This window comes from Lepidochelys olivacea, assembly GCF_965140295.1.
Source record: "Lepidochelys olivacea isolate rLepOli2 genome assembly, chromosome: 11".
Classification (NCBI taxonomy): domain Eukaryota; kingdom Metazoa; phylum Chordata; order Testudines; family Cheloniidae; genus Lepidochelys; species Lepidochelys olivacea.
In genome coordinates, this window is record NC_140421.1 from 79,112,904 (window position 1) to 79,136,652 (window position 23,749).

Consider the following 23,749-nt stretch of genomic DNA (forward strand, 5'->3'; position numbering starts at 1 on the left):
TCAGCAAGCCAATGGGAGATGCCGACAAGAGAGGTGCGTGCAAAGCCCCACTTCCCTCACAGAGTTGGGTGCCTAAATGCAGGCTTCAGGGCGGGGCCTGTCTCTGCTAGTGGCTCCCGAGCTGGGGAAAACAGGTGCTCTCCCACCTAACTCATAGTAAGAGAATCCAAAAAGTGCCACCGTGGCTAAACAACAAAGTAAAAGAAGCAGTGAGAGGCAAAAAGGCATCCTTTAAACCGTGGAAGTTAAATCCTAGCGAAGAAAATAGAAAGGAGCAAAAACTCTGGCACATAAAGTGTAAAATATCATTAGGAAGGCCAAAAAAGAATTTAAAGAACAGCTAGCCAAAGACACAAAACGTAACAGCAAACATTTTTTTAAGTACATGAGAAGCAGGAAGCCTGCAGACCAACCAGTGGGGCCACTGGACAATGGAGATGCTAAAGGAGCACTCAAGGACGATAAGGCCATTGCGGAGAAACTAAATGAATTCTTTGCATCGGTCTTCACGGCTGAGAATATGAAGGAGATTCCTAAACCGGAGTGTGACGGGGCAGGACTCACCACCATGGCACCTCCTCTGGCCGTTGTGGGAATTAGCTCTGGTTTGCCGGTGCGCCTTCATCTATTGGCATCTCGCCGCTGTTGCTTCAGTCATCAGGACCTGTGTCACTCTCAGGACTACGGTGTCCTCTTCTGGACACAGCCCTTCAGCTGTGCCCCACTCGGTTTTCTCCTCCCCCTTTCCAGGGGCCAGCAGTCATCTGTCCAGCCACTTGCCTCAGTGGCAGGCTGCAGTCCAGGTTCTAGCCACTGGTCTCAGTGGCAGACTGCAGTCCCTGCCCTGGCCACTTCCCTCAGGGGCTGGGGCGCATGACTTATGAGGAGAGGTTGAGGGAACTGGGCTTATTTAGTCTGCAGAAGAGAAGAGTGAGGGGAGATTTGATAGCAGCTGTTAGGGGGCTTATTCTTTCACCCGCTTACTTCCCTGGTCCTTCTCGCATGAACAGAGAGCAACAATACCCGAAGTCTGAAGGTGCAAACAATTTGATGTTTATTGGGGTGAACTTCCAGCAAGCATGATTCCAGTTTCCTTCCTTAGTATCACCCCTTCCCAGCCCTGACACCACAGAGCCTTGCCTGTGTCCCTGTTCCCATTCCCCCCTTAGCAAAACATGATTCCAATTCCCCCACCCCCATTCCCTATCCCATTCCTCGTTCCCATTCCCCCCCTTACTTCTTGATTGACTGCAAACTATATAGTAAAGCTTGAGTTCTGCTTAGCTATACCTAAACCAATCATTTTACTGAAATTTAACTAACCAATCCTAACATATTATAACATGATTATTTAACCAATTATATCCCACCACCTTAATTAGTTTACACCCAGCAAAATTAATTATACAGCAGACAGAGACAATCACAGAACCAGACAGAGATTATACAGACAAACAATAGGGAAGTGGAGACTACAATGATAGAACAAGAAAGAAATGAGGATTTTACATCCCAGCTATTGGTAAGTGAGTTCTTGCCAGACAGGATGCTATGAAACTAAGTTTACTTTTACATTTACATTTACATTTTACATTTACTTTTACTTTACATTTACATCTTCTAGGCTCTTCCCTTTCTCTGGAGGTGACAGGCATTATCAGGACAGGATTGTATTCCTAACAGCCCAATAGCACCTTATTTCAGTGTGACCAGTTTGGAATGTAAGGATGTGACCATGTACTTCCCAGCTTATGGCTGCCTCTGCTGCTTAGCCAGAGACCTTAGCCTAAGAACAGGGCCTCAGACTATCATAGTGAGAGAAGGCCTATAAACAGGCAGACTGTGATTTTGATCTTGTTTTGTACCTCTATAACTAGCTAAGTGATAAGAATACACCTAAATTCTTAGGCCTTTAGAGATAGACCTGAATATCTGTATCCTAACAGCAGCCCCCCACTATCTGAAGGGGGGTTCCAAAGAGGATGTATCTAGACTGTTCTCAGTGGTGGCAGATGACAGAACAAGGAGTAATGGTCTCAAGTTCCAGTGGGGGAGGTCTAGGTTGGATATTAGGAAAAATTGTTTCACTAGGAGGGTGGTGAAGCACTGGAATGGGTTACCTAAGGAGATGGTGGAATCTCCTTCCTTAGAGGTTTTTAAGCCCCAGCTTGACAAAGCCCTGGCTGGGATGATTTAGTTGGGGTTGGTCCTGCTTTGAGCAGGGGGTTGGACTAGATGACCTCCTGAGGTCTCTTCCAACCCAAATCTTCTATGATTCTATGAACACGATTTGTTGGGGAAGAATTCAACATGGTTTTTGTAAAGTGAAATCATGTCTCACTAATCTACTAGAATTTTTTTAGGGGATCAACAAGAATGTGCACAAGGGTGATTCAGTGGATATAGTGAACTCAGATTTTCAGAAAGCCTTTGACAAGATCGCTCACCAAAGGCTCTTACGCAAAGTAAGCTGTCATGGGATAACAGGGAAGGTCCTCTCATGGATCGGTAACTGGTTAAAAGATAGGAAACAAAGGATAGGAATAAACGGTCAGTTTTCAGAATTAAGAGATATAAATAGTGGTGTCCCCCAGGGGTCTGTACTGAGACCAGTCCTATTCAACATATTAATAAATGCACTGTCTGGGAGCTGCCCGGGAGCTGCCCCAGGTAAGTGCCACCTGGCGAGAGCCCACACCCCTCCTGCACCCCAACCCCCAGTACCTCCTCCTGCACCCCACACCCCCTCCTGCAACCCAACCTCCTGCCCCAGCCCTGAGCCCCCTCCCAGAGCCCGCATCCCAAATCCCCTCCTGCACCCCAACCCGGAGCCCCCTCCTGCACCCAAACTCCCTCCCAAAGCTCGCACCCCTCACCCCCTCCTGCACCCCAACCCTGTGCCCCAGGCTGAGTCCGGAGCCCCCTCCCACACTCCAAACCCCTCGGCCCCAGCCCAGAGCCCGCACCCCCTGCCCCAGCCTGGTGAGAGTGAGGGTGGGGGAGAGCGAGGGAGGGGGGATGGAGTGAGCAGGGCAGGGCCGCAGGGAAGGGGCGGGGCCTTGGGGAAATGGGGGTAGATCCTGAGTTGCTCTTAAATTCAAAAAGTGATCTTGTGCTTAAAAAGGTTGGAGACCACTGCTGTAAAGGGATGCAGTGTAAGCAGGACCACAAACATGAGGGATAGTGTTAAATACGAATATCTAGCTGTATAGTAATATACTACCTGATGGGGAACAGCAAATGTCTGCCTCCATTAAATTACCATTACATTCTGCGGCATGCGGCTGCTTAATCCCCTGGGTTGAAGTTAATGATCTAGCTGTTCAGGTTTCCCACAACTTTGAGCACAAGTACCCCAATGTAAAGGTTTGATTTCGAATCCTGGCACAGTACGTATTACATCGATGACTGATTCTCTCGTCTCCAATGATGACATCACACATTTCATGCAAACTTTCTATTGTTTTGGCTGAAGGCAAGAGCTGCAGCGTGATTACTTTTTGCTGCCACCCCAGGCCATGATCTCTGTGAAGTGCTCTTCATACCACATCACCTCCCGGTGTGTGCTGATGGGAGACGCCGCCCACGCCGTGGTACCATTCTATGGACAAGGCATGAACGCTGTGAGTTTGCTGTTCCTAACGTCCTGCATAATTTGTGACCAAAAAGCCACTTCTTTTGAGTTCAGACATTTAGCTCCAGTTGGTTCCATTTGCTTACACAATTGATTGGCTGGCCCTGGGTCTTGCCGGGTTTGAGGCTTGGAGGAGGAGGAGGAGTTGACTGGGTCTGGATCCACACAAGACTGAGATGCCCTGATAGGCTGGGGGACCTCTATGAAGTGTGTTGGTTCTTTCTGCTCCCTGCAGAGTCACTAAGTCTTCAGAGTGAGGCACCTGTATCTTCAGCTGCTGCTGGATGTCGGGATAGCAGTGTAGGGAAATGCATTTGATCATGCATGCTCAGGCCAGAAGGCTGCATCTTCCCTTTTCAGGTAGACTGTCACAGTGTAGGGCAACTGCACCTGAATTTCCCTTCTGAGGCATCCAGAACACCCACTCTTAGACATCTGCTATTGCCTCTCTTGCATGAAGACCGGTGCCTCTCTCCCTCCTGAGCCGGGTATTTCCAGGTTGCCTGCTCCCTACCTACATTGTGAATTCTCCCTACTTTTCTCTTCAGAGGTGGTAAATAGTGTAATGGCCCCAGTTCAGTTACCACACAGCTCTTTCTAAGTAAGCACATTTATTCTTAAGGTAAAAGCCTTACAGAGAAAATTAAAACAATAGAAGCCCTACACACATGGTAATAAGCCACTAGAGATCACCCCCTGATTCCAACAAGGATCCTGGCTGGTGGACAGTCCTTCCTACCTCCCCAGGGGTTTTCCTGTGGTTACAAGTTCATAGCGCCTTCTGCTCAGAACCAGAACACCCAGTTTTATGGGGCCAAAGTCCTTCCTACCCTTCCCCAAGGATTGGGACCCACTTTGGGCCAGAGATCTTGTCTGTTTGCATGGACGAATCCCAGGCACTGCTACAGGCTGGGGACCAACTGGCTAAGCAGCAGTTCTGCAGAAAAGGACCTGGGGATTACAGTGGATGAGAAGCTGGGAACAATCAAGATTGTTCCCCTCTATTGGTGAGGCCTCATCTGGAGTACTGTGTCCAGTTTTGGGCCCCACACTACAAGAAGGATGTGAAAAAATTGGAAAGCATCCAGTGGAGGGCAACAAAAATGATTAGGGGACTGGAACACATGACTTATGAGGAGAGGCTGAGGGAACTGGGATTGTTTAGTCTGCAGAAGAGAAGGATGAGGGGGGATTTGATAGCTGCTTTCAACTACCTGAAAGGGAATTCCAAAGAGGATGGCTCTAGACTGTTCTCAGTAGTAGCAAATGACAGAACAAGGAGTAATGGTCTCAAGTTGCAGTGGGGGAGGTCTAGGTTGGATATTAGGAAAAACTTTTTTACTAAGAGGGTGGCGAAGCACTGGAATGCGTTACCTAGGGAGGTGGTGGAATCTCCTTCCTTAGAAGTTTTTAAGGTCAGGCTTGACAAAGCCCTGGCTGGGATGGTTTGGTTGGGGATTGGTCCTGCTTTGAGCAAGGGGTTGGACTAGATGACCTCCTGAAGTCTCTTCCAACCCAAATCTTCTATGATTCTATGATCAGAGTCAGTTTTAACTCAGGCTATTTAACTGAAAGTCCTTTCTCTGCCTGTTGGTCCCTGGAGAATCCAGTCTGAACCAGTCTATGTGAGTCTCCCTCCAGGCGGTGGGAGCTCTGTGGAGGTTTGACAACCTGAGTGAATTTTCCTTACCCCCCTCACTGTGCTTAGTCCCAGGAGGGCTGTGGTCCCCCTCCCCCAGAGAATTACATACAATCTCTGGCCCACAATGGTGTGTAAACTTCATTCAGTAAAGTTGAACTTCGTTCAGCACTATCTGTCCGGGAGTTGCAGGAAACTGCCATCTGTCACCTGTCTGCATTGCACGGCTCCAGCCTGGGTCCTCGGGGGCTACGGCTATGCGCTCAGGTCCCTTGGGAGCTGCAGGTGGAGCAAAGAGGAGCTGCCTGTGTGCTCAGGGGTGTTGCTCCCTGACATCACCTACCCCGCTGCTCCGTGCGCTAGTGGCCTGAGTGACCTTCTTGGCACCCATCTTTAAAGCCTGATAAGCTTTAGCAAAGCTTTTGACACGGTCTCCCACAGTATTCTTGTCAGCAAGTTAAGGAAGTATGGGCTGGATGAATGCACCATAAGGTGGGTAGAAAGCTGGCTAGATTGTCGGGCTCAACGGGTAGTGATCAATGGCTCCATGTCTAGTTGGCAGCCGGTGTCAAGTGGAGTGCCCCAAGGGTCGGTCCTGGGGCCGGTTTTGTTCAATATCTTCATAAATGATCTGGAGGATGGTGTGGATTGCACTCTCAGCAAATTTGGGGATGATACTAAACTGGGAGGAGTGGTAGATACGCTGGAGGGGGGGACAGGATACAGAGGGACCTAGACAAATTGGAGGATTGGGCCAAAAGAAATCTGATGAGGTTCAATAAGGATAAGTGCAGGGTCCTGCACTTAGGACGGAAGAACCCAATGCACAGCTACAGACTAGGGACCGAATGGCTAGGCAGCAGTTCTGCGGAAAAGGACCTAGGGGTTACAGTGGACGAGAAGCTGGATATGAGTCAGCAGTGTGCCCTTGTTGCCAAGAAGGCCAATGGCATTTTGGGATGTATAAGTAGGGGCATAGCGAGCAGATCGAGGGACGTGATCGTTCCCTTCTATTCAACATTGGTGAGGCCTCATCTGGAGTAGTGTGTCCAGTTTTGGGCCCCACACTACAAGAAGGATGTGGATAAATTGGAGAGAGCCCAGCGAAGGGCAACAAAAATTATTAGGGGTCTGGAACACATGAGTTATGAGGAGAGGCTGAGGGAACTGGGATTGTTTAGTCTGAGGAAGAGAAGAATGAGGGGGGATTTGATAGCTGCTTTCAACTACCTGAGAGGTGGTTCCAGAGAGGATGGTTCTAGACTATTCTCAGTGGTGGAAGAGGACAGGACAAGGAATAATGGTCTCAAGTTGCAGTGGGGGAGGTTTAGGTTGGATATTAGGAAAAACTTTTTCACTAGGAGGGTGGTGAAACACTGGAATGCGTTACCTAGGGAGGTGGTGGAATCTCCTTCCTTAGAAGTTTTTAAGGTCAGGCTTGACAAAGCCCTGACTGGGATGATTTAATTGGGTATGGGTCCTGCTTTTGAGCAGGGGGTTGGACTAGATGACCTCCTGAGGTCCCTTCCAACCCTGATATTCTATGATTCTATGATTCTAAGCAGGCTGGATCCTGCTTATCCCTGAGCACCTCTTCTCCAGCATGACACCTCCGCAGCCCAGCCCCCTGCAGGGCTTGGGCCAACAGCCCACTGGGGGAGTGGGGGGTGATTGTGGGTGGGTTTCCAGGAAAGGTGCTCCAGTGAGGACCTGGCTTCCCCACCGCTTGAGCTGTGCACCCCACGGCTGCAGGCTCTCCTGAGTCCCTTCGGAGTTGTATCTCCCCTTCACACCCATACACTCCCTGTGCTTCTGGATGGCTCTGTGCAGCAGGGCTGGAGATCACAGCTCTGGCGTTAGGGGAAATAACCCCCTTTTAAGTTTGCACCAAAATCGCTTTCTCTGCTCCATTTTGTGGCGTAGCTGGGGTACTGATTGCTCACGGTCACAAACACTGGGACACCAGATGGGTGCACAGCCCAGTAACTGTTTTGCTGCTGGTACTGGTTCAAAGCATGGAGTCTCTCTTAGCTCATCGGGGTCTTTGCTTGGTTCAAACTTCGTAAGTCTATTCAGAAGCTTCAAAGCCTGTGTGCAGCCGGAGAAATGCCTTGCACAGTTTGCTGCCGTCTCTTCTCACTGCACCGTTGTGATTTCCTGGTGGCGGAGAAGGTGATGGCTGTACTTCCCGGGTGTGCTTCCTTCGTCAGTGCCCAGAGCGAGCTGGATTGTTTCCACTGGCTGCTAGTATTTGAGAGCCCCACACCAGAGCCAGCCTTAGCATTTTTGAGTGGGTCTGCCCCACAGTTGTGTGCCACATGCCCCGCCCCCCACTGTAAGGGACTTCTGTCCACCAAGAACACACCCCTAACAGAGCGCTGAGCGGAGGCGTTGGGGGGGCCCATAATGGGGTGATTCTTTGGACCTTCCCCAGAGTTATTTTGCTGTGTAGCCCTTAACTACGTCACTGTCACTTTGGGCAGTAGATGGGCTACCCCTGCTGTCTACCTCTGTGGAAACTGAAGCACAGAGATTAACGTCTCAGATTCGGCTCCCTCACAGTAGGGACCACAGTACAAGGGGCTTGATTTGCAAAGGTGCTGAGCATCCACAGCTCTCACTGCAGCTAATGGGCGTTGTGGGTGCTTAGCAACTCTGGGGGAAATAGTGCAGTAATCCCTGTCCTGGAACACATCCGCACCAGGGACAAGGTCAGGGCTGCTCGGACAGACTTCAGCGTGCCTGGTCCCAACTTTCCAGTGCGACCCAGAGACCAGCCTTAACACAGTGGGGTTTGTATAGGGAAAAGTAGTTGAGTCTCTCGCTGGCATCTCTCTCACTTCCAGAGCTGCCCTCGCTTTCTTCCTCCACCCCTGGGTCCTAGGTGCCCCAGCTCTCTCTTTGCCTTGCCCCATATCCTCAACCTTCTCTTGGTTCTTCTCCCTCCCCTGGCCAAAGGACGGGGAGCAGGTGCTGTCACTGTGGCTGGGATTCTCTCCAGGAGGGCAGGGCTGGTTCTCTTCCCCCCAAAAGGTTTAGGGAGGATTTTCTTGACCTCTCTTTCCTGCCCAGGGTGTAGGGGATGCATCAGCTCATCCCTACTGGTCCTGCAGCACCCTGCATAGGCATCAACCTCCTTTGGAGCCAGGCTCGTCCCCCCTCCCCTGAGAAAGGGAGGGTCCAGCCAGAGATCAGGTTCAGAGGCACCTGCTGCTGCCCCAGGCCATTAAAGGTACCTCGACGCAGCCAGCCCCCACCTCCCCTCAAAACTGCAGCCATGCGTCTTAGAGCCCAGGCTAGCTGACTCAGGCTCGTGAGGCTTGCACTGGGGGCTAGAAAGAACAGTGTAGACATCTGGCCTGGGGCTGGAGTCCAGGGTCGGGTTTCAGGCCTGGGCTCCGGCCCAAGCCCACATGTCTACACTGCTATTTTTAACCCTGCAGCGGAAGCCCCGTGAGCCTAAGTCAGTAGACCAGGCTCTGAGACTCGCTGCCGTGTTTTGATTTTTTTGCTCTGTAGACATACCCTGAGCAGCCACTAACCCTGTTTAGACAGGGCAGCTGGTCTAGCCCAGGCCAGTGTTTCTCCCTGCCCCCTGTGTGTCAACCCCAGCTTAGGAGCAATAAGGCTTTTGCTGCCAGCTATTTTCCCTTTATTGTGTCTTCCAGGGATTTGAAGATTGCCTGGTCTTCGATGAGTTAATGGACCAGTTCCACAATGATCTCAGTGAGTAAATCCCTGGGCATGGAAAACAGACCTGGGTGGGAACTCTGGGCAGTTTCATCTGGCATCAGTCACCAAATGGGTGCTCCCAGAGATGGCCCCTGACCTACCCAGGAGATCAAGGGGGACGCTTATTGTGAGGGACAGTCAGGAATTAAACATTTGGCCAGGAGTTTCCCATGGTATCTGATTATCCCCAGGAAGGGGCAGTCCTAGGGACCACAAGGGTCACCTCATCTAACCCCATCTAGTCGAGTCCTGGCCACTGTCTGCTCATGAGCTTCAGCACCAGGGGTTTGGAAAGCATTCTGGGTTTGTTGCATTATACTCTCACTCCCTTTGCCCGTTCGCCCACGCTGTGGGTCTCTCTGTGCTGAGAACGGCGGTGGGATAGATCTGCGCCTTACAGTGATCCCTGGGTGAATTTCTACCTCCCCACAGGCTGAGCGGGTCTCCACCCCACGGCTAGGGGTGGGCGTTCGGGAGAGTGGGGAACCCCCACCACACTGAGAATCTCACACAACAAGAAGGAAAAGAACCAAGGGCACTCAGATACTACCCAGTCATTTCTGTTTCCACTTCCGTCTCTCAACATGCCTTGGCCTCCACAGGCTTCCAGAGGAGTGATCCTAGTGCAGGAACTAGGAACACAGGGCAGATCATGAGCCCGTGTCACAGGGATCTTGGAGTCATCATGGATAGATCTCTGAAAACAACCGCTCAATGTGCCATGACAGGCAAAAAAGCCTACAGAATGTGAGGCTCCATTAGGAAAGGGATAGATAATAAGACAGAAAATATCATAGAAATCCATGGTACACCCACATCTTGAATACTGCATGTAGTTCTAGTCGCCCCATCTCAAAAATGATATCTTGGAATTGGAAAAGTTACAGAGAAGGGCAACAAAAATGATTAGGGGGATGGAACAGCTTCCACATGAGGAGACATTGAAAAGACTATGTGGAACTCCTTGCCAGAGGATGTTGTGAAGGCCAAGACTATAACAGGGGTTCAAAAAATAATTAGATAAGTTCATGGAGGATAGGTCCAATGGCTACTAGCTGGAATGGGCAGGGATGGTGTCCCTAGCCTCTGTTTGCCAGAAGCTGGGAATGGGAGATAGGGGATGGATCACTTGACGAGAACCTGTTCTTTTCATTCCCTCTAAAGCACCTGGTATTGGCCACTGTCAGAATACAGGATACTGGGCTAGATGGACCTTTGGTCTGATCCATTATGGCCATTCTGATGTTCCTCTGTTGCCTGAATGGCACATGGCACTAGATGTGCCAAAGCCCACCCCTCTTCAGCCTTCCCCAGGCACCTCTCCCCTCACTCCTATCGCCTCTTCCCCTTGCCCCGGTGGGCTGACAGCAGCATGCCTTCCTTGAAGCCACTCTGCATTGCCTGCGACACCGACATGCCCCGTATCCCCTGTGCTCATGCGTAGCTCGTTGGATGGTGCAGGAAGCAAGTCAAGTGAGGCAGGACAAGAAGACAGGCTGGGGGATGGGGAGACAGGGCCAGACAAGACTCATTTCAGAGAGAAGAGCTTGGTGCCAGCCCTGGGACCCAGCAGCCAGAAACCCTCCCCACCACCAGCACAGCACCACAGCAGCTCCTCGTTAGCCTTTGGGAACTGCACGGTGCTCGCAACTGGGGATGAGCCAGTGCCCACAGGGCTCACGGAGCAGACAGTCTGCAGAGGCTGGAGCTCATCCAGCTGTTGGGCTGCAGTCCCAGAAGCTACCCTCCTTTGGCTGGCGTTCGGTCTAGCCACCTCCTGAGAGGCAGGCTCAGTCGAGTGACGGGCAGTCGTGCAGTGTGCCCTGGGGAGAATTGCATGCACCATGGAATGCCCCACTCCCTGGCTTGGAGGAGCTGGGAGAGGGACCAGGACAGAAGGCAGAGCCAGGGAGCAGACTGCAGCCTAACTAGTATGGAACTGCTCCCTCTTCCCCAGGTGCCTGCCTGCCCAAGTTCTCCCAGCTGCGAGTGCCCGACGACCATGCCATTTCCGATCTAGCCATGTACAACTACATAGAGGTAAGACAGCCGAGCAGGGCGTGCAGACGCTCTACGCGTGGCACGGATCTTCCCCTGCCGCGGGGGGGCCTGCGAGCGCTAGATGCCAGTGAGCAGTCCTGGGCTCAGGCAAAGCCCTGCGGGGGAGAAGAGGAGCTGTTTTAGGAAGCTGGCCAGTTCTGCTGAAATGTGGGTGCGCACGCACCCAGGCAGGGCCGGATTGACACCTTACACGCCCCTAGGCACAGCATCATCAGCGCCTCCCCTCCCCCCCCCGCCGACAGCCGACCTTGTGTTTTCTGTAAACTTCTGTAAACTTTCAACTCACTTTTAACTCTTAGGCGTCCCTAGAACGCCGGTGCTCCTAGGCCTGTGCCTAATTGGAAATCTGGCCCCGTGCACATGCTGTTTTAAGTGGCAGGTCTGCTGTGCCCTTAGTGTAGTCAGAGAGATGTCTCGTGTCTGTATTTTGTTGCAGTTATATGGTTCTGATAAGAGCAGCCTTTCCCCAGCTGTGCAGGAAGGGGCTGGTAGGGGCGCAGGGGTTGGGGGGGCAGATTTCCAGAGCGCTGAGATGCTTTGGGTCATGCCCAGAACTCGAAGCTTGGCTACAGACAGCAGCCATCCCTTCCTCTCTCCAGAACTGCGTATTACCAGATCAGGAGGGCAAATCCCTCCTCCCCCACCCCCCACTGCGAGGGCCTGAGGGCAGGATCGGAGAGGCAGGGGTGTGATCAGTTACTCTCCAGCACCCACACACACAAATTGGAGTTACTCCCTTACACCACTTTCTGAATGTTTGGCTGTACAAGTGCCACAAATCGTCACACCTTTTGTTCCATCAGTGCCTGGCCTGTGTGGAGACCAACCCTGCTAACTAATGTAAACAGAGATGTCAAATGTGCTGCTCTGAGTTCCCGGCTCCTCCTCTCGGTCTGTCCTCTGGATTCCTGTGGCACCCAGATGTCCCACTCGAGAGGCTGATCTGGTTGGGCCCAGTGCTGTATGCACCCAGAGGGAAAGGCCCTGCTCTGAAGAGCTTGCAGGCTACGGGCTAGGCACCATGGGCATGTTCTGCCAGTCGAAGCGAAGATGTGAATTTAAAGCACTCGAGCTGTATTGGTCCAATCCCCCTCTCCCAGGGGGACCCTTTTAGTCTTGTATAGAAGGTGCTTTTTTCAGTTTAGATGATGTCTCTTTGGAAGGCGTTTAAGCTAAATAAATTAAAAAAAAAAGACGTTTTTATTCTGGCCTAAGGAGTCCTCGCTGGAAGAGGTGCAGGTGGGTTTATACTGGGGTAACTCTAATTATACTGATCTAACTGGTAAAACTTGCCTGTGTAGACAAGACAGACACAGGCTGGGAGTGGGAACAGAGGTACAGCCAGGGAAGAGGCTTGTCTGTGGCCACCCAGCTCTCCTGACTCCCATGCCAGTGCTCTGCCCACTGGGCCATGCTGCCTCTCATCTGTGCCGATTGCTGTGCATTGTTTTGGCTTCATGATTTGTCAGGCACTTCGCTCCATCCTGTATCTGTTTGTGGCAGAGCACAGAGAGACCTGGGCCTAAGAGGGCCTTTAAATTGACTCCGCTGCAAATTGCTAATACAGTGGGAGACTGGTGTCTACACTACACGGTTAGCCTGGCTTCTTCCCTGGCTTTTAGCCTTAACCCCAGCAAAACCTCTGACCTGGGTTGGGAGGTGGTTCCCACCAGCTACCGGGCCTGGCTGAGGGCAGGGGCTTAGAGCCAAGCGCTGCTTTAACTCAGGCTAGAACCCACCACTTTGCAGCGAGGACACAGGCTACATCACTCCAGTGCTGCTGGGCTCCCAGGCCTTCCCACAAGACCCCACAGCACAGACCACGTTTTCTGCAGTTGCCAAGGCAAGACTCCTAGTGCGTCTCAGCACAAAGAATCGTGGGATATGCCCTCAGACACACACAGGCGGGTGCAGAAATGGTGAGGCCACAGTAACCCGGGTCAGGCTTTCCTGTGGGGATGCTCACGCCCAGGCTCGGCTAGCCAGGGTGCTCAGACCGAGTGCCAATCCCCTGGACAGTAGGTGGTCCTAGCCTTAGTGGTAGGAAGTGAGAGCACTGAGTGGCTGAAAAGGATGAGAGCAAGTAGCCACAGCACGAGGGGAAAGGTCCCCGCAAGCACCCCACCTTTTAAACTCCACGCCTTGTTCCAGATGCGCGCACATGTTAATTCCAAGTGGTTCATTTTCCGCAAGTACGTGGACAACTTTCTTCACCGGCTCATGCCCTCCACCATTATCCCGTTATACACAATGGTAAGACCTGCTTTTCTGTCCCCTGCCTGCTCTCCCCACCCCAGGCTGTCTCTGGTCACCCCAAAGGACTAACAGCCTTTGCAATCTGGTGCAGGTCACGTTCACTAGAATCCGCTACCATGAGGCGCTGCAGCGCTGGAAAAGGCAGAACAAGGTGAGTGGGAACTGGAGCCGATTTCCACTGACCCAGATGTCCAGAGCATCTCCTGCCCTCCCCCTTTGCCCTCCTCAGATGATAGAAGCAGGTGTGCTAGGGTCCCTGCTACTGGTAGGTACTTTTCACAGCCCCTTCTGGCTGTGCCGCACTGCTTGCCCTTGGCTCACGACACGCTGGCTGTGAATCTGCATTGCCAGAGCTGAAACTGAGTAAGTAGGGGCCAGGGGCTCAGTGCTTCCTGAGCGAGCGGCACGGTGGTGCTCCCGTCTCGGCGGGCTATTCCCCCAGGCTGCTGATTGGCCATTTCCCATAACCCTAATGCAGGGAGGTGTGCCACTCTGCACAGAGAGCCCGTGTCTTGCCCCAGGTTCCTGCAAGGAGCAGACGCTGGTTCGGCCCCATTCCAGCTCTGCTCCCTGCAGCGTCTCCCCATGGCTCAGTGTAGCACATTTGTACTGTGTGCATCATGTCCCCCGCCAGTAACTAGTGCACTAGTGGATAACAGTCTACTACTGCTGCTAACTAATGGAGGTGCTCCTTTAGCTCAGCTGGTCTGCGCTAGTGGTGTTGAAAGTCCTGGTGACAAGGGGGGGGGGGGTTATACTAGCAAGTGAGGACAATTGAGTACAATGCCAAAGAGCCCTTCAGATACGGAGATTCTCATGTCTTTTTACCTGAATGGATGTTCAGGCAGAACAGCTGAGTGGGTGGGGTGAGGGACGGACAGTGCGAAAGCCCTGGGGAGGTGGCATGCTTCAGCTCTCCACACCATTGATTTGTGCATGGTGGCTCTTCCTCTTGCTGGGAAAGAGCAAATGACAGGCTGGAAACTTCCATCTGGTATGACTCCCTGGGTGTCCTCTTGGTGCTATGGTAGCTGTGGGTTTAAGCCCCACGTGCCAGCATGAATACAGGCCTTTAGCATGCAGCCTTTTCAGCCCAGTCCCCCTTGTCTGACTTTATCATAAGCATGCCCCCGAAGACGCCTGTCCAGCCGGCACACCTCCTCCAGCACACAGGGTGCTTTTGCCTTGCTTGGGAATCGGATGTCTTGGCCTGAACTTAGGCCAGTCATATGGGCGGTGGGTAGGGGAGGCTGTGCCTCCCCAAACTGCCCGGCCTGGCCCTGCCCACACTCTGCCCCCAGGGCCCTGCTTCGGCGCTCCGGGGGGGGGGGCGGCCTGTGGGCACTAGCCAGCCTAGGGCAGGGGCTGGCGGCCGCAGTGGGGGGTGCTCTGGGTTCCGGGTGCATGGAAGGGGCAGGGCCCCAGGTGGAAGGGGCAGGACTGGGGCTTAGCCTCCCGCAACCAGTGCCGCCCATGGCCAGTCATTGGGCCGAGCGTAGGTGGCCTGTCTGACAAAATCCTTTCCGGCTAGTTACTCAGAGTGACCGGCGTGGCTAGCATCTGCCAGCCCTGGAGAATACCTGTGACAGGGGGCTCCGCTCACCGCCAGGATGGCACCTCCTCCTGGCCACTCTGTGGAACAGCTGGCCGGGTCAACGCCCCTTCCTGCGGTTGCAGGCCATCGCTCTGTCTCTCTCTGCCAGCATGCAGCCCGCTCTTGCTCCACAAGCTGCTGCTGCCTCTCTGTGACTCAGCCTCCGGCCAGCTCCCCATACGCGTTGTTCCCTTCCAGGGCACCAGAGCCTCACTCCCGAGCAGCCTCAGGCCGTCTCCCCGTTCACTGCCCCCTGGGGCCACACCTCAGTTCCTGGCCAGGAACCTGGGCCTGCCCTCTGCTCCGGGTTCTGGCTCAGGGACCCTCTAGCCAGCAGCCAAGGTCTGGTCCCTCTGGGACCTCACGGCCTTTCCCTGAGCCCTCTTCTACCATCTGGCACCCGCCCGCCCCCCCACTCCCTCCTCCCGGGGAGCAACTGCCTGTCTCCACAGCCTCCAGACCCTCCTCCTTCTCCCAGGCGTGACTGCGGCCTTTCCCAGCTGCCCCCTCTGCTATCACCTTCCTGCCTTTCCAAACCCAGCCCACCCTCAGCCAGAGGGGCAGGAGGTGATTCCCCCCAGCTGATTCCCCCCAGCTGTGGCCTGTTGGGTTAATTAGCCCCCTTCTCAACCTGCCTTAGCCCTTCCAGGGCCAGTGTGGGGTGAGTGCCCCATCTCAAAACCCCACAGGAGCTTCCGAGAGCAGCAAGCCCTTCCTGTATCAGTGCGTCCCCGCTGGGGAGGAAGGAAGGTGTGACTTTGCTCACGTTATCCTAGGTGAGGGAAGCCCTGGTGAAGACAAGGTGGTGTGTGGTTTTCACAGGATTTAGCGGGTTGAGGCAAACCCTAACCTTCCCCAGCTTGACTTAACCATGAGGAGCTCAGGGTTTCCTTCAACCTGCTAACAGGTGAACACCACAAACTGCCCTGTCCCGACTAGGACTTTCCGTCCTGTCAGCTAACCTGAGCGAAGGACGCCCCTTTTTCGGAGTGAAGACAAGTCCCCTGAGATGTCGCCACTGGCAGCTGTGTGGCTGGAGATGCTGCTCTTGACCAGAGGAGCGGCCTGCAATGCCCTGTGCTGATGCTTAGCCAGCCAGGCTTGACTTCCCTCCTCTCAGCAAACTCCTTTTCCTGATCACACGGGGGCTTCTGGCCTGGGCTTAGCAGTCGAGCCTTCCTCTGGAGTGCCCCAGTCTGTGGGAAAGGCTCCATGCTGGGGGAGGTGTAATCCCTGTCCGAGGGCAGGGGCGAGAAGGGAGTGTTATAAAGTGGTGTGTTCTCTCTGCTCGGGTCAAAACAAACCTTCTGAGCCAGGCTGAATTTCTCCTTACACTTGCAGGTGATTAATAAAGGACTCTTCATAATTGGGGCAGCAGCAGGCCTGGGTGGCAGCTACCTGCTCATAAAGTGGGCATCCCGTAAGTCTGACTCCTGCACAGAAAAGCTGTGGAGCTGGATACTTCGTCTCAAGGAAACTGGAAGTCTCCCACCGGGAACACGACTGGCATAAATGCCAGGGGAACGGTGGAGGGGACACCTGGCAAAGGCCTAGGCTGTAAACTCAGAGAGGTGACTAGTGGGAGGGACACAAAGGGGGCACCAGCTAAAGGGGAGCATGTAACCTCCCCAAATGACTCCCACAAGTGACTCGGCCCTGCTCCCCACGTGATCCCCCCATGTGACTTGTCCCTGCCTTACCCCCAGCCCGGGGGCCCTGCACTCTCCCCATCTCCTCCCATCCCACGTTACCTGGCAGGGAGGGGGGGCTCTGCTCCAGTCCCCCTGGCATGTGTGGAGCCACTAACGCACTCTCCCAGGGGCAGCCTCCGGCCACGCTGCCTGCCGGGGACACTGCCCGTGGGGCGGCACACAGCGGCTGCTCTCTATGGGCTGTCCCACACCAGGCAGCGTGGCTGGAGGCTGCCCGGGAGAGAGCAGCCGCTGTGTGCCATATCAGGCAGCGTGGCTGAAAGAGGAGAGGCTCTGGCCCTGCCTCTTCCCTTCCAGCTCTGGCCCTGCCCCTTCATCTCCCCGGCTGCCAGCCTTGCCCCCCTCCCCAGAGTTTTGGGGAGGGTCATGTGACCCTTCTCCTCCCCCCCCCCCCACGAGTCGCCATAGGCAGTGCAGAGTGCTTTGAGATCCTTCCAAGGCGCCACACATTGGTACTTGTCTGATGAGAGCTGCCTTGCCGCTTTGAAATGCCGCTGCACCTCACAACCTGCATCCCTGCTTCCTAGCCACTCGCTAGCCCAGTGCTCCCCTCCTGGGCCTGAACACTGCCGCTAGGTTGGCCTCTGGGGAGTTGCTTGTCACCCACCAGCCTGCTGATTTCGGGCTAAAACCGAGATTTCGCCAGGGGTCCCCGTTGGCTGCGTTTGTAACCACGAAGCGGGAGCCATGCTTGTTATTTTGAAGCTGAAAACGCTGGTCGACAAGTGTGGACAGTTCCACAGCATCTGTGCCTGGAGCAAATGGACCGAGCATCAGGAAGTCCCTGTCTGGCAGGATGTTCCCGAATGAACCTCATCAGACTTGGACTTCAGTACAGTCACGCTCACTGCAAGCCATGTGTCTCCACGGGGAGGCTGCTGGCCACTCGGGATGGGACCAAACTCCCATTAGGACTTTCTGCAGAGAAAGCTACTCCATGGTTTTCAAACTGGTGCTTACCAGGTCTCCTGGTAAGATTGAAAGGCGGTCTGCAGGCAGTCAGCTCCCTGATCAGAGATCACTGTCGCTGAAACAGGTCAGTTCTGGTTCCATCTGGAAAGTTTTCCTGCTATTGAGTTTGTTCAGGACTCAAGGATTTCCCTGCAACCCCATCCCTCTGTTTGGAAGGAGGAGCACTAGGATACACCCACCTAGGGTTATCCGTGATTCAGCAAGAGCCTTGGGCATGTGGCTAACTCTAGGCAAAGTGGAGAGTCCCACTGAGTTCAGTGGGATTACTCGTGTGCCTAAAGTCAGACACTGGATGAAATGAGGCCTAAGCACTCATGTAACACATGGGATTTTTAATCCGTGAACTCCTGTTATTTTGTCATCCTTGTCTACCCAAATAAAAGCTGTTTGAAACCAAAAGATGGACCTTTGTGATTCAGACATATTTTGCCACTGGGTGCTTCTTCAGCTAGCCAGTGCTCAGCACTGCCTGGGCTGTTTGCGGGGTCTCCTAGTCACTGGCACAACCTGGCTGGTTGTTGTTCACAGAAACGTGGGTGCTTTGCACTGGTTTTGGACTCAGGCACAGCGATCGCTCCCTGGGATTGTCATTTGGTGCCACAGTGCTAGCTACTAGCTTTTGTACCTCACTGCTATGAATGTCCAGGCCTGGGAGAGTAAAATGCAAAACCGGGATTAGTACCGGCAACCCCACCCCGAGACTGCACCCTCTTAGTGCCCGCTGTGGGCCTGGGAGTGGGAGCAGAAGGACTGAGAGTGAGATCTCAGGCTGCGAGTTTGCAAACTCAAACAGCTTCCTTCTTTCAAAATTGAAAACTTTTTTTTTTTGAAAAAGAAACAACTTGTCAGTAGAAAATTCCAGGGATGTGCTGGAAAAGCACGGCCCCATTTCAGCCCCTGCCCAGCAGAAAAGGCGGATGGGAGTGGTGGTGGAGATAAATGGCCAGGCACTGCTTTGCGAGTAGCTCTCCTGAGAGACAGCACTGAGCTTAGTCTGGTTGGTTTGTTTCTCTGGGCTCATGATCTCTGTGGCAAGGGGTATGGGTCGCTCAGTGCCCCCTACTGGAGCCCCACGCGATTATATACCCCGCTTCCCGGTGCTGCGCTTGGGTGTTTGCTCCAAGCCAGACTGTAGGGAGGGGCTTGGGGTCTTGTGAGTTTGATCCTAGCAAGGGGCAGCTGCGCCTAGGGAGAGGTGGGGCCAGTTTCTGGGAGCAGAAAGGGGCGGCTGCTTTGTGCATATGTGCTCAGAGCTGTTTCTAGGGCTTTGGTGCTAAAGGCCCCAGTTCAGCAAAGCACAGCTGTTACGATGTCATGGGCCGTGGCCACGTATTTAAACTTACACCTCGTTGTACTGGGGCCTGAAGGTCTAAGCCGTGTGTGGCCTGAGCCTGGGATGGGTTTCCCCGTGTGCGTTTTGGCTGCAGCCCCAGAGAGGGCGTCTGGCTGCACCTCGGCATCACGGGCGCTTTCGTGGCCCGCTCACTCCCTAACGGGGGCGTTTGGGGCTCTGCAGCAGCCACCTCAGCTCTCCTGGGAGTCTGACGTCCCAGCGCAGAGGGGCAGGCTCCCGTCCCTAAGTCCACATTAACTCACGAGCTGCGCGTCTAACTACAGCTTTGTGCACGTCACCGACCTGTTCTGCCCCCGGGAGGGGTCTGGGGGGGGCCCAGAGATTCCTGCGGCGGGGGGGGGGGGGACACGCGCGCAGAGCAGCAAAGCGGTAATAACTGAGGCTCCCCCAGCTCCGCTACGCTGGGCATGCCATCCGTCAGCCTTCAAACGAGGGTGGTCCCGCACCCGGAGCCTGGCTCCAAGCACCTGCTGGCTTCAGGCTGTGGGCAGCCCGGCTTTGCCACAACCCCACACTGCCCACAGTCAGTCCCATGGGCCTCAAGCCTGCTGCCCGGGGCTTGCCACCCCCACTGACAGTGCGAGCCCAGATCGCGTGACCGTCCAGGGTGCAATGTGTTGCCAGGGGCATCGTGAGCGTCACAGCTCGAGAGCCAAAGTCAGGGGGCGGCATTCGGCAGAGCCCCTTGGCCCTGGCTGCACCTGCTTGACCGCTGTGTGCGGGAGCTGACTGGAGTCCGCACAGGCTGGAGCGGAGCAGGAGGAGGAAGGTCCAGTAACCCCCGCGCTGCTTTTCCTGCCGCCACAAGCCGCTCGAGCACATGGGCAGACGCGGGTCGGGGGGTGGGGAAGCAGGCCTAAGGGGGGTCTAGCTCAGTAAGGGGAGGGACAAGGGAAGCCCACGTCACCTCTGGCCAGGTGTACCCGTATCCAGAAGAGCTACGTGAAGTGACCTGGGGTGGGCTCACCTGGCTCGCTCCCTCGAGGGGCTGGCGGCAGCCAGCAGACGCCATCACGCACTGCAGGCCAGCTGCCGGGTTTGATGTATTTTTATTAATAGACCAGGGTGGGGACGTGACATGTCACTACAGGCAACTTGTTCTCACACATAAAGCAAGTTCTAGAAAGGGGGGGTTGGGGGGAAGGAACTACAGCCCGCGGGCCACCTCCGGCCCGTCAGACCATTTAATCTGGCCCGCAGCTCCCAGGAACGGGACTGGCGTGAGGCACTAGCAAAGCAAGCACGTGCTGGGGGCGGCATGTTTCCAGGGGCGGCGTTCCGGCCACGCTTTTCTTTCGGGGCAGCGGCGCTCTCGGAGACGGGGCGAGGGCGCCATGCCCCCGGCCACAGCGGGAAGGGGAAGCCCCAGACCCGGGATGCTGAGCTGCCAGGGCCCAGCCGCTACCTGGGGAGGAGAGGGCGAGTCCTGCCGTCTCATCTGCGCCCTGGCTGCTGCGCTGCCTTGTGCCACCCCTTATATTGGGGGCTTCTCTGCGCGGCCGGGCGGGGGAGGGGGGAAAGCCCCCGCAGGCGCTGGGAGAAGGGGACGCCACTCCCGCCGCTTCCAGCGCCGCCTGCGAGCCCCAGCCCCACCTCAGCTCGGGGGCGGCAAAAAACCTAGAGCCGGCCCTGCCCAGGAAGCAGCCGGCCTGACCCCCCCTCCGGCTCCTGAGGAATTTGTGGAGGCACGGCCAGGCGGCTCTGCACCCTGCCCCGTCCACCGCAGCTCCCTCTGGCTGTGGTTCCTGGCCAATGGGCACTGCAGGGGTGGCCCCTGCAGACGGGGCATGGTGCAGAGCCGCCTGGCCGTGCCTCGGAGCCGAAGGGGCGACATGCTCCCAGGAGCTGCTTCTGGTACATGCTGCCTGGAGCCTGTATCCCTGACCCCCCCCCCCGCCCCAATCCCCTGCCCCAGCCCTGATCCCCCTCTGAACCCCTCAGTCCCAGCCCAGAGCCCCCCCTACACCCCAAACCCCTCATCCCCAGCCCCACCTCAGAGCCTGCACTCCCAGCCAGTGGTTTCACCCCCCCATACCACAACCCCCTTCCCCAGCCCTGATCCCCCTCCTGCCCTCCAAACCCCTCAAACCCAGCCCAGAGCCCCCTTTTGTACCCCAAGCCCTGCACCCCCAGCCAGAGCCCTCACCCCTCGTACCCCAACAACCTGCCCCATCCCTGATCCCCCTCTCGCCCTCTGAATCTATTGGTCCCAGCCTGCAGCCCCCTCCTGCACCCCAAACCCCTCATCCCCAGAGCCCACACCCCCAGCCAGAGCCCTCACCCCCTCCTGCAACCCTACCCCCAATTTCATTAGCATTCATGGCTTGCCAAACAATTTCTATACCCCAATGTGGCCCTCAGGCCAAAAAGCCCCCCCCCCCCCCCGTTCTAGAGTCATACAGACTTTTAGAGGCATGACCCTCTGAAGCAAGAATTAGTCATTCAATGCACCACGTCCAGCTAGCTCCGAGAAAGCCCCGGGATGCGCCTGTTGCTTTCTCCTGGGCTGCGTGTGTCTGACTGGCGCGCTGTCAAGGGGAGGAGACGCCTTGTGAGGGGGGATGAAGTGAGCGTGGAAATCTGACTGCTGCTTCTGAACAGTTGTTTCCTTGCCACTAACCCATCACGGAGAAGGCTCAGACCCCAAGGGTTACGGGGCAGCCAGGGCTGCAGGCCCACTCCGAAGGGTCCGAGCAAGAGGGCAATGATTTAGGAAGATGTGGGGCATGTCCCCGACGGCTCCCTCTTTCCGGCCACCAGCATCCACCCACCCCTATGGCCACCGCCCTCCTCACTGCAGGTTTACTGCTCCGGAGACCAGCATGTGGCCTGACCCCCGAATGATTTTAGCATTTTCGACAAGACCTGCAGTAGTCCCGTAGCCGAGCACAGCACAGCTGGACAGGGAATTGGAGTGACCGCAGCCTTTGAGCAGAGGGCTTTAGGCCAGAAAGAAGGTGGCCTCTGGCAGAATGCCAAGCGAAGATCAATACTGGTTGTACGTTGAAAACGAGTAACAATGCAGGCTCTGTTCAAGCTCTAACAGCAACTGGTGCCAGTGCATGGCACCTATGTGCAGCATGAGTTAAGACAGATGGTGGGATTGTTTTCCAGGCGCCCACGCTAATGCAAACTGACAATAATCCCACCAATCAAAGCTTGCACGGCTGCCTTCTCACAGCCCTATGAACACAGCTTGCAGGAGCCACGCAGAGGGAAGAGACTGCTGGAGAAGAGACCGCACAACACTGCCCGCCGGACAAAGCCCGCCCGTCACTGGCAGCGTCATGGAAGAAGGGAACAGCGTACGGCAGATCTCTGCTTAGAGAATAAAATGCTGGTGCCCTTAGTTTGGTATTTCCTGGTTTAACAGTTGAGCCTTCCCAGGCTTGCAGGGTAGCTCCACGTCATTCTCCATTGAATCTGGGGTTCATGACAGTGGTGGTAGCACTCTGGAAAAGGGGATTGTCACCCTGGGAAGAAATACCAGACAGGTACGTTGTGAGTGCTGCCTGGATCATCCAGAAACAGAGCCTCAGTTCACCCAGCTGGCTAAGGATCGGATCGAGTGAACATTACAAACTGAGGGAAGAGGGGCTGCTCACGTGTGGTCCTCCCCCAGGCACGGGGAGCTTTCTCCCCACAGCGTGGTGACAGGTGAGCCATCGCTCCTGCGCCATGAGGCGGACACGCCGCTCCAGCCCTCCAATACTCACGCTCAGGTGCAGAAGCATTGGCCCAGGTGTGAGCTTCTGGACTGTAAAGAGCCTGGCATGGCCAGGTGGCTGTCCCTCCCAGAGGGAGCGGGCAGCCAGTGGAGAGGCGATACAATTCACTTCAGCAACTTTTAACTTTTCAGGCCCCCACACCAGCCATGTGCTGATGATTTCAGGTGAGGGCTGCATGGGCATTTCCTCCTTCCTGCCATGAGACCAACCCTGGACATGAGTGACAGCAGCAAAGTCCAATGGGAGATATCTGAGCTAGCCAGGGGCCCCCAGATAAACCTGCTTTGGGTAAGTCTCTGGGCCCCCCTATGTCTCCCGCACTGCAGAAGGGAAAGTCCACCCCATCTTGCACCCAAACCAGGAGAGCCCCTCAGCATCTCTGTCTGTTATCTCCACACCCCCAGCCTGGGGATGTAAAGGAGCCGCTGGCCCTGGTGCTGTGTTTGGGGAGGGTACAGGACACCAGCCAGGGAACCACTTGGCAGTGGCCTGTACCCAGTTATTTCCCACACCTGCACGATTGCAAGAGGGCCTGAGGCCTCCTCCCCAGAGCCAGCCGCCCCACAACTAAGAACGGACACCCGTCAGGCTGGCAGGGCTCCAACCAGCTCTGGGGATCAGGCAGGGCAGGTGGAGCAGGGCGGCTGTCTGTGGGGTGCTACGGGAAAGGCAGAGCCAGCTCACCTCGTTCCACTTGGCCTTCAACTTCTCCTTCTCGAACCTGCTGTACTCCCTGCGGTCGAACACCTCCATCAACAGCCGCCACATCACCAGGAGCAGCAGCCCAATCAGGGCCACGCCCGCGATGGTGCCGCCCACGATTGCAGCGATGTTCGGGGGCTGCGGACACTCTGGGGATCAGAGAGAGCCCAGGAGTCGCCTCACGGGACCGAGCGTTCAGCCCTGCTGCCCGCAGGCAGGCTGGCGACATGGAAGGGCATCTGCCGCCTCCAGCAGTGTGTGATGAGAGCGGGCCACACACCGAGCCTGACGGGGGCCGTTCTATGGCAGCTACCGTGCGCTGTACGCCGCCAAGTCATGGCAGCAGCCACAGCACCAGGCGCCTG

General features: G+C 55.4%; 2 protein-coding genes across 6 annotated transcripts in view; one reads left to right on the forward strand and one right to left on the reverse strand.

Annotated features, from left to right (window-relative positions):
• The window catches only part of KMO (kynurenine 3-monooxygenase), a 46,012-nt gene extending 28,013 nt beyond the window's left edge, over positions 1-17,999 (forward strand). For 2 of the 3 annotated variants that reach the window (XM_084644036.1, XM_084644037.1), the window contains 6 exons: positions 3,476-3,623; positions 8,942-8,999; positions 10,963-11,045; positions 13,218-13,319; positions 13,414-13,473; positions 16,258-17,999. In XM_084644036.1, the coding sequence (XP_084500162.1) occupies positions 3,476-3,623; positions 8,942-8,999; positions 10,963-11,045; positions 13,218-13,319; positions 13,414-13,473; positions 16,258-16,428 (622 nt within the window). In that variant the 3' untranslated portion in view covers positions 16,429-17,999. Of the gene's footprint in view, positions 1-3,475; positions 3,624-8,941; positions 9,000-10,962; positions 11,046-11,869; positions 12,240-13,217; positions 13,320-13,413; positions 13,474-16,257 lie in introns of those variants that run through there. The other variant, XM_084644038.1, reaches the window with a different exon arrangement.
• Positions 18,000-21,315: 3,316 nt separating this feature from the next.
• ITGB2 (integrin subunit beta 2) overlaps positions 21,316-23,749 on the reverse strand; it is a 49,963-nt gene continuing 47,529 nt past the window's right edge. For 2 of the 3 annotated variants that reach the window (XM_084643683.1, XM_084643685.1), the window contains 2 exons: positions 23,367-23,533; positions 21,317-22,427 (listed from right to left, as the gene is read on the reverse strand). In XM_084643683.1, coding sequence (XP_084499809.1) covers positions 22,362-22,427; positions 23,367-23,533 — 233 coding nt within the window. In that variant the 3' untranslated portion in view covers positions 21,317-22,361. Of the gene's footprint in view, positions 22,428-23,366; positions 23,534-23,749 lie in introns of all 3 variants that reach the window. The other variant, XM_084643684.1, reaches the window with a different exon arrangement.